The 10650-nt window shown below is 40.1% G+C and overlaps 1 protein-coding gene across 1 annotated transcript; it reads left to right on the top strand.

The window, feature by feature from the left end:
* Window positions 1-255: 255 nt before the first annotated feature.
* LOC144375858 (arylacetamide deacetylase-like) lies at window positions 256-10236 on the top strand. Its single transcript, XM_078041302.1, has 5 exons — window positions 256-557; window positions 3085-3292; window positions 4064-4133; window positions 6846-7017; window positions 9401-10236. Exons 1-5 carry the CDS (start codon window positions 429-431, stop codon window positions 10001-10003), a joined length of 1182 nt encoding a protein of 393 aa, XP_077897428.1. The 5' UTR covers window positions 256-428; the 3' UTR covers window positions 10004-10236.
* Window positions 10237-10650: the final 414 nt, after the last annotated feature.

Below are 10650 nucleotides of genomic sequence, written 5' to 3'. Positions count from 1 at the left end.
TTCAATCCCTAGTACCATGGGTGGGGAGAGGCGGTAAAAGTATGTTTATTTGTTTTTGCAAATTCCACAATGAGCTCTTTTACAAGATTCTGCATCCTGTATATTTCCTAAGAATATTTCGTTAGGATTAAAGACACTTTTTCAACATGATTGCTCAATACATGCTTGCTGAAGCACAGATAAGAGTGAGATCACTGGTAGAACTTGCACAGATTTCCTGTAACTCATCAAATTCAGCACTCGCTCTCACCCAGATCCATGCTGGGTAACAGTGGGGTTTAAACTTTATGGAGCTTCCTGTTGACCAGGTGCACACCTCTACATTCAGGAGGTAAAGGCCAGCTCCTGGCTGTCACAGCTCAGTGGCAGGCACAGCAAGGGAGGCATCTTCTGTGTTCCTGAAGACAGGGAGGCCAAGAAGCAGCAGCATGGGAAGAAGGTCATGGTGCCTTCTTCTCCTGGGGGTCCTGGCCGCATATTGCATCTACACTCCGCTCCCAGAGAATATTGAGGAGCCGATGCTGACCAACACACCTCTGAAAGCTCTTGCACATTTGGTAAGTCTGCAATTTTTTGAATTTCAGATGGGCATGTGCCGCCATTTGATCCAAAGAAGTTCGTTTTCCAAGATTCTCTTCTTTTGATTGAGTGATTTATTCACCTTTTAAAATTAAGTACTCTGACTTTTCACTGTTCATTACTTAGAAACATAGCTTGTTTGTTTGCTGCTTGCTATTTTATATATTGCAATCACATTCACAAATATCAAGAACAGTGAGTGAGGGCCATTTGGGTAGGCATACTGAAAAGATGATTTACGTTTAGTAGCATTAATGTCGCGATGCTAGCCGTCTTTTGAACTGCTCATCTCGAGTGTGGGCTAGTATTTAAATCTAATAAGGAAACCAGAGACCAATCGTCTGCCTGTGTAGCCGCTATCCTGACAGACATCCCGGCATTCTCCTTCAGGATTCAGTGGATAGAATGAGGGCATGTACACAAGTTCTGAAGGAATCCCTGCATAGGCAGCCTTGTGGACACATGCCCAGGGTGGCCACCATGGACATAATGTGCAGAAATGGAAGGGGTGTCCCGGCTGCATCATGAGAACTGCCTGCTTGACAGAGCAGCCTGGTGTCCCCAGACAAGGAAGGTAGAGCACTCTCCTGCACCCTGGGTGGGTCTGCCCATATTTTTTTCCTTTATTCTTAAAGTTCTGTTTTTAGAACATTTTGCTTCCCACTTGTTCAACAACTGAAATCTGTTAGGCAAACAAGGTTTAGTGTGGGAGAGAAAATAATAAATTAAAATCAAATAAATGAATGATTTCAGGTCCTAGGAACTGACTTGAAAGAGAGAAGTTGGTGGGGAAAAGAGCAATAAGGGCAGATGTGAGGAGCAGGGCTCCTGTGTTTAGGATCAGCGAAGCCCATTCTGAAGAGGACATGCCTCTTAGGGACTATGGGATGACATGAAGCCGGCAGCCTGAGCACTAAGGAGAGATCTCCAGCAGAGACACCAAGCACAACCCATCCGCAAGTCCCAGAAGTCACTTAAAGTATTTGGGTGTAATGGGAAAGGCTGCAGTGTAATTTGAAGAGCCTCGGTGTCATGCCAGGCAGGGCAGCGTGGCCAATGGTAGTAAGAGGTGATTTAATTCTACATGTAATGTACAGCTGGGCAAGTTTCAAGAAGGGGAAAATTCCTTCCTAATATTTGCTCTCTTACAATTCATCTGTTCTTTTTTCCTGATTAGTTTGGCTGGCTTCCCTCAAATGCTTGACAATCTTTGCGTATTCATTCACATATTTTATTAAAGAATTGTGTTATGAATAAAAAATAAAACTGTGGGATTTAGAATATTAGTTAAGTAAGTAGCCCCAGATTACACAACTAGTTGCGCAATCTAGGGCTACTTCATTAACTTCTCTGGGTTTATTTCCTCATCTTTCAGTGATATGATAATGTTCCCTGCCCCATGCAGGCAAGCTGTCATATTACTGAGATTAAAGTGAAATGGAAAAGAACCAAAGTGAAGCTATTTGGTTCTGACCTGACTCCATTGTACGTTTGCTTACAATGTTCTCTTTTCAGCCTCCTGACAGCTGTATCCATGTCAACAGTACAGTAGGGCCTTCCCGCATCCCTGACTGTGGCCCTGATGTAGAATAAAATGACTCTGAAATGTACAATCAAAACAATTCTCTCATGTAATCGAAATATCTGTCTCAACAGGGTTTTTCTGACCTACATGTGCCTCAATCCTTCTTGTGGGTCTTGCCTTTATAAACTCTGTACTTCCAAAATTCAGGTGCTGGGAGTTCTTTGAGGTGCTAGCCTGCTCTTCAAAGAACCCTTTGCCCCCTTTGGACTTGGTGCAGTGGTTGGTAGTTCTCACGCACTCCATAACAAAAGCACATAGAGCGCTTGGAGCAGTGTCTTATTCTCAGGTAGAAGGGCAGACTGGGGCAGGCTGGCCTCCTCCTGGCCTCTCCTTCCTCCTGTCCATTCTTTCCCTCCCAACCTTCCCCAACCCTTGTGCATCAAGCCTAATAGGCCCCACATTGTCCAGCTACATAGCACCTCTGCTGGAGTTGGTTTTCCTTTTTAACATTTTTTTTTTTTAGTTAAATTCTTATGGGAGATGGTCTTTCTTTCAAAAGTCAGTTAAAATCCTGCCTCCTGGGTGAAACCTCCTTCCACCAGTGCTCTCAGCTGGCCGTTCTGCCCATGCACCGCTCGGCCAGAGCATGGTCGGGGCTTTGCAAGGCTCCTCTTTTGCACTGACCTGTGAGGTTCCTGAGAGAGGGTTCCTCTGTCTGGTCCATCGCTGGAGCCCTGAAGCTTAGATCCAATCTCACTTTATAGAAAGAGGACTAACTGGATGCTTTTCCTCCTTTTGTGGACCACTGTAGGACAGCCTTGGCACCTCTGTTTCTTCTGAAATGACAAAGGAGATTCTAGTGTGAGGATTTGACTCCTTTCATTGGAGCTAATTAAGGATCAATGCAGACTGAAGTGTTCAGAGATCTCTTTAGCCTTTGGAACTTGAATTGCAAAGATGTGTGTGAATTTCATTTTCAGGCTACATTTCTCGAGTTTCTGGGACTTGATTTCTTCACGCTCATGATATTTCCAGAAGTCCCACCAACTTCAGATAAAAATGTCATTGTGACTGACACAAAATTCAACAACACTCCTGTCCGTGTGTATGTGCCCAGGAGGAAGTCAGACACCCTGAGAAGGAGTGTGTTTTACATCCACGGAGGGGGTTGGAGCTTTGGAAGTGCTGGTAAGTGATACAGTCCCTACCCAGGGCCTTCTGTGAGGGACACTGCCATCTCTCCCGAACTCTCTTGCTTTGACCTCCTGGAAAAGTTTTACTCTTCCTTAAAGCTTCAAATCCCCCTTTCCCACGAATGTCTTTCTTCATCCACCCAGGTACTGTTATGAGGCAAAAGCTCTCCTCCCTGCCGAGAAGACTTTAAGAATCATACTTTGCTGCTTCTGTCATTCTCCAAGTGGTATTATAGGCCACCTCAAGGGTTAATTTGTTTATTCTCATATTTACAATTCTAAGAAGGCATCCTTGAACAGACAAAATTCTTCATGGAGCTTATATTCAAATGTGTAATCAGTTGATATGTTAATAATTCAGGCTATCATAGGACAGACACATCAAGATTGTGTGCAAAGATTACACATCTCTTGACATATAGATTTACAGTAAAAAAATGAAATATATTTAGAAGTGAAAGCATTTTAGAGATAAAAGACACAGTCTTGTGACTGAGAAAATCACCCAACCCGCTTAGTCCCAGAGTACTTGATAGTCACCTGTTTACCCACCAGTGAATACAGATCCATGGGAGGAGTGGAGGCTGAACAGGGTCCAGGTCAAGAACTCTGAGCTCCAGAGAGGAAGAACATATGGGTTCAAATGAGAATTGCTACCAGCTCCACCTCAGGCAGAGTTGGTCAACAAACCCAGGGGCTTTGTCGACATAAAACCCTTCCTTTACCTGTCCATTCTCATATCCTGCTGTTATTCCTTTTATTTCAGCTTTCATAAGCTATGACCTGCTGTCAGAAAGGACAGCAGACAGACTGAACGCTGTCATCGTATCGACCAAGTAAGACCTGGGCTGTTCTGTACGGGGCTGATGCGCCCAGGGCGAGCCTCTCTGGGCTACATGGCCTGGCCAGGCTGAGGCTCCTAGGGCACACTGAGCAGGCAATTAAGAGCAAAGGGGGGACCTACTCTGATTAGCACTGGGGAAAAGGTGTGTGTGTGTGTGTGTGTGTGTGTGTGTGTAGGGGGTGGGGTTGTTGGGCAGAAAGGAAAGCAGAAAGTAAAGAGTTTTTTCACAAAAGTTCAAACTGTATAATCTACAGACTTAATGATTGGACTGGATTACCTTTCAATTTTAGGTCATAATCTTTAAGAATGAGTGTCCCAAAGTCAGAGGATGTCTTTAAAGTACATCCTAATGGTTCCTTCCCCAGAGAGTCACTGTGAAGACTAAGAGATAACATCCCTGAACTTGACTCAGCCTGTGTCCAGCACCGGAGGAGGCTAAAACATTACATTTATTCTCAAATTGAACAAATAAAGTCACAAAAATTTAAAAGATAAGATCTTACATTTTATGCAAATTCATGCCTTGCCTTTGAATATACTCTTATATTAAAGGTAAATGGCAACTCTCCAAAAAGATGGATAATTTGGGTTCTATTCAAATGGCCACATGGGGGCTTGGGCTGGGGCTCAGTGGCAGAGTGCTTCCCCTGGCATGTGTGAGGCACTAGGTTTGATTCTCAGCACCACATATAAATAAATAAAATAAAGGTCTATCAAAAATTACAAAATATTTTTTAAAATGGCCAATAAGCACAGGAAAATATGTTGCACATCAGTAGTCACTAAGGAAAAGCGAATCAAAACCACCAGGATACAGCACTTCGGGTTGGATGGTTATAACAAAAAAGCAGACAATAACTAGTGTTGCCGAAACCTCTCTACTAGCGGGGATGCACACGGACAGTTTAGACAAATCTTTGGAAACAGAAAGCAGATTAATGATTGCCCAGGAATGGAGCTGAGGAGTCAGGGAAAATGAGAAATGACTACCAGTGAGTGCAGGTTGGTTTCTTTTCTTTTCTTTCTTTCTGTTAGTGACTAAAATATCTAAAATTGACTATGGTAATGGTTCACATCTCTTTCTATATACTAAAAACCATTGAATTACACAATTTAAATAGGTAAATTCATGGTGAATTTAGAATTATAACTCAAAATGATTATATTAGAAGTTAAGAACTTATGCTACTTAAAAGACATTAACCCAAGTCTTGAAGTGTCTTTGTATTTACATGTGGTACATACATAAATGCTAAAATGCACACACACACACACACACTCACACACACACACACACACACACACACACACACACATATATATATATATATATATATATATATATTCTTATCTAAAATACCTAAATACTATGGGGAGTATTGGGGAAATGAAATTGACCAAATTATGTACATGTGCCAATATGTCAATGAATCCTATTATTATGTATGATTATAGAGCAACAAAAATTTAATTTAAAAACTGTATATTTTAAGTACCACATACATATCCAGAGTGAATATTAAGTACATGGTATTAAATTGTACTTCACTTAACTTTAGATAACAACTGTCATTGTACAATGTAACTGTTAGTCACCTATATATTCAGACAACAGTGAACAGCTTTGGTATTTCTTTCCTTTGACTAAAAATATAGTTTTATTTCATATAAGTTTAAAAAACCAAAAAATATAAACACCTGACTTTAAAAGACAGCTTACTGGAAAGGATATCCAAACCATCAATAAACAAATGAATAGTTAGTATATATCAGGAAAACATCAGTTAAATGCATTAGGTGGGACCTTCATCCCTGATGTTAGCACTAACCAGAGGGTGACAAGGACATGCATAAGCAGGCTCTGTCATGATCACCTGGTACATTCCTGAGCAAAACCCTTTGACAATATAGAATAAGACAAAATATATATTAAAACTCCATAGCTGTCAACAATGCAGATAGATGTCACCAAAAAACATGTACTAGAATATTCAGAACAGCACTGTTTGTGAGAAGTCCAACTGCAAAGAATGCAAATCCTTAGAACTTTTTAAAAAATACTTATACTTTGTAAAATACTTTTTATCTACTTATCATGTATTTATTTGTGGCAAGAAGTCTGAACAGGACACCTAATTTCTTAAGCTTTTCTGTGCACAATACACCACTGTTGACCACAGGTACATGTTATGCATTGAGCCCCAGAACTTCTCAATTTGCTTGACTGAATCCACTGAAGAGTAACACCTGTTCCTCCCTCTCTACAGTGGCTGGCAAGCAGGGTTAGATTCTTTTACTTTATGAATTTGGTCTTTTCAGATGCCACATGGGCCCATCTGTGGCCAGCCTATCACATGCTACTGTAAAAATGAGCTGTGATCTATCTCCACTGTACAGGGAGAGGGAAACACCCAGTGGTGCAGAGGAGGCTCAAAGGAACACCCACCCAGGAAACCCAGGGCCCCCGTGCACGTGCTGAAGGTGTGCCTTTATATCAAGGGCAAGAACAGAACAATCAACCCATGCTCTAGTGTGGGTACTTGTTGAAGGGAAGAAACGGAAGGTGTGGGTGCTGCCAGGGTCCTGCTCCATGGCCTGAGTGCTGGCTAGGTGGCTGTTGTACCCTTTTGTGCACTTTGGGCACATACGTTACACTTTTATAAATTTTAAAAAGTGACATGAAAACCACATTTTCTCTGCACAGCTACAGATTAGCACCTAAGTATCACTTCCCAGTCCAGTTTGAAGACGTATATGATGCCTTAAAGTGGTTCCTGCGCAAAAATATTCTTGAAGAGTACGGCGTGGACCCTGGGAGGATTGCTGTGTCTGGAGATAGTTCAGGGGGGAATTTGGCTGCCGCAGTGGCACAACAGGTTTGGCATGGCCATTTCCGTGTTTTTAATTTTTTTTTCCTTAATTCATCTGCTTATAAATAGATTGAATACACATATTAAAATATGAATGTAAATGGAAAGATGGCAATCTTGGGAAATATTAAAGAAATAATTGAAAAAAAAGCCTCAAACATCACTATACCAATTTATACTCCTATCACAATATTTTCTTGCTTAATGAAGTGACAGATAATTCCTTGACTGAAATTTTATCTGCATCAGTAAAATATTATACTAGTTAGATGAATGAGATAATGTATCATGCATGCAGAAGTGATCTGGCAAACCTTTTAGAGATCCCACTGTATTCAGTGATCTTCAGGGGAGTCTTCCTCAGTTGCTGGAGTAATCACACCAGTTTTAGAAATTCATCAGCACACTCAGAGGTTCCTGTGCAATTTACAAAGCAGAAATATGAAAATGTCAAGGGATTTCTTTGCATACATAATAAGATATATTTGTCCTTTATTGAATAAAGGTAGTACAGTAATAATAGTAAATAGCATTTTAATCACATACTATATATAGAAAGGCCTCCATTTTTATAGCAAAGGGAACATACTACTATTGATTGTTTAAAATCTAAACTATTTTTCATTTTTTTAAGTAAAGAGAAGCTTTATTAAGATTATCAGTATTAAAAACCAAATCCCCTTTTCTCATTGAAGAAGATACAGTCAATTTACTTAATGCACATTAATCCCTGGTTAACATTAAATTCATCTAAAAATCTACATCCACATAGATTATTAACACCAAGACATAAGAAATGTTTTAAATGATTAATATATAGGAGAAACATTTCTAGAGATTCAAGTGATTATATCTTTAAGTATTCTATAGATGAACTAATCATTGGGGATAATTTATTTTTTTTACCAAGCAGAAATATGAAAATGACAAGGGAATTCTTTGCATACATACTAAAATATATTTGTCCTTTATTGAATAATGGTAGTACAGAAATAATAGTAAATAGCATTTTAATCCCACACTATATATAGAAAGGACTCCATTTTTATAGCAAAGGGAACAAACTACTATTGATTGTTTAAAATCTAAACTATTTTTCAACACAATGGTGAGAAGAAGCAGAGTCTACTTATCAATTACATCTGTACTAGTTTAGGTTTTATTAGCTGATGTTTAATTATAAACTATGAACTTAAAGTAATTCAACAACATTGCTGTTATTCTTGTTGTTAGATAGATTTATATAAGTGTTTCAGCTTCTAGAGTTGATTGAATGACATTTTCAGAAGGAGAGAATCTGAATTTGGGCTTTGCAACAACCACAATATAAAACAAATACTTGACACTGTAGATTTCTAATCCACTGTGGGTTTTGTAATGTGGTAGAAAAAGTACTTTATTAGACATCGGGAGATGTGAACTTTCTTGAGATGCAGTAATTTCCACATGTCATCTTGACTGGGTCATTTAATTTCTCTGAGCATCCATTTCTCACTTATAAAGAAAAATGAACTTTTAAAACTTCAGAGAATTGTTTTGAAAACCACATACATGAGTTTATATCAAAAATATTTGGCAACCTGTAATGTTATTTACAAATGGTCTCCAAAATGTCTAAATAGGTATTTAGTGAAAATGTAAATACATAACCACAATCTGCAAAAAATACTTGATTTCATCCAATAGCTGTATTTTATAGAGAAGTTTAAATATATATTTTATAGCATAATATGAATTTTAAAAACATATAAAAGTACATTTTAAAGTGTACTTTTAATTTCAAAAAATAAAACATCTTGTAAAAGTCTTTTTATGGATCACTTTTCTGGCACAGTCTGGTCTCTGTACCCTCCTCTCTTCAGACCACTGATCTTTACAAACATGAGCGCATCAGCTGGAAATAGAAAATGGACACCAATAAAACAGCACCTGTCCAAATTTCCCAAACCAGCCTGTCACTGCAGCATCACAGCCAAGTCAGAGTCCTTATTAAGTGATTCTTTCTCTCCATGGCACAACCAGTTGACATACTAGTATATTTTAATAAACTTTTACATTAACAGACAGGAAATGAGGTAGGACTTGCAGAGTTCTTCTGGTGGTCGCTCTTGGTAGAAAGGCAGGACATTAAGCTGCCAATTCTTGATCAAATCCCTTTGCCTTATCTGTGAGGAGGACAGGATGGGTGTTTTCCACACGTTAAAAACATGCTTTAATTCAGGAACGTCTAGTTCTAGAAGCCCATTTTGAATATTTGAAATCTGTTGAGATGGTATATTCCAGTCATTACTTTGTTGGAGGTTATTCATTCACATGTAGCCTATATTTTTACAGTTGTTTTTCTTTCAAATGAAAATAATGGGTGTTATCAATCTTAATTCCTCCTTAGCTCTTGGATGACCCAGATGTCAAGATCAGACTCAAGATCCAGTCTCTAATTTACCCTGCCCTGCAAACTCTGGATGTGGAAACGCCATCCTATCAGGACAACGCACACATGCCAGTTCTGCCCAAGTCTCTCGCGATCTGGTTCTGTAGCAATTACATCACCAGTGACAGTGCCCTGAGGAAGGCCATGATGCATAACCAGCACGTGCCGGTGGAGGCGGCCCCCCTCTTCAAGCTGGTCAACTGGAGCTCCTTGCTCCCCGAGAGGTTCCTCAAGGGACACGTATATAAGGCTCCAACTTTCGGTAGCTCCAAGTTAGCCAGAAAGCACCCTGGATTCCTGGATGTGAGGGTCGCGCCCCTGCTGGCAGCAGACAGCAAGTTGTGGGACTTACCACTGACCTACCTGGTCACCTGTCAGTATGACATCCTGCGGGATGATGGGTTCATGTATGTGCGCCGCCTGCGGGACGCCGGGGTTCCTGTGACCCACAACCACTTGGAGGACAGCCTCCATGGAATCCTGTCCTTCCCTGCCCTGTCCTTCAAGATTTACTATAGGCTGATTGATGAGTACATGGGGTGGCTGGATGAAAATCTATAGTAAAACATGGAGAGGTGGTTTTAAAAGGAAACCAAACTTCAAAACCTCAGAAAATCTGCAGCGGGTGGACTTGGCCTTACTTAGAGTGGTCTATTTCAAGTTCACATGTAGTATGATTCTTAGTGGGATGGATGGGCTCTGATTTTCTTCCTTTCTTTTAGAGGTTTCACTCCGTTTTTCCACATTGTCTAGTGCTATTTCTGGCCTTTTTCCCTCCTACATTGTTAATCTTACTTTTTGAATATCTTGTTTTATTACTTACTATCATCTGGTGTGTGTTTTGGCTTCTATTCGCAAGTACAGGAAGATAATAAAAGGAAACATTGCCATTGGGAGAAAGGTCAAGATTTTAATCAAAGAATATTTGTGGTTTGAAGTACCTCAAGTGAGGTGCCCCTTTTCTCAGCGCAGAGCCATTTATTACCCATACCAATTGCTCTCCTCTGAAGCACCTCCAGAATCCAGCCAGCAATTGTCACGCTGCTCAGTGCTGATAATCATGGCAGTACTCTGAGGAATCAGCTGCTTTGTATTTGGGGAAAGGTAGAGAAATTGGAGTCCCTTAGAGACTGAAGAGATCTTCAGAATGGACAGTGACTTAGTCATAGGCAAAGAATACACTGTGCAAGTAGCCGACCAGGAATAGA

The sequence above is a fragment of the Ictidomys tridecemlineatus genome, chromosome 3 (assembly GCF_052094955.1).
Source record: "Ictidomys tridecemlineatus isolate mIctTri1 chromosome 3, mIctTri1.hap1, whole genome shotgun sequence".
Taxonomy (NCBI): Eukaryota; Metazoa; Chordata; class Mammalia; order Rodentia; family Sciuridae; genus Ictidomys; species Ictidomys tridecemlineatus.
Note: the sequence above shows the minus strand (reverse complement) of the source record. Positions and strands in the feature narration are given on the sequence as shown.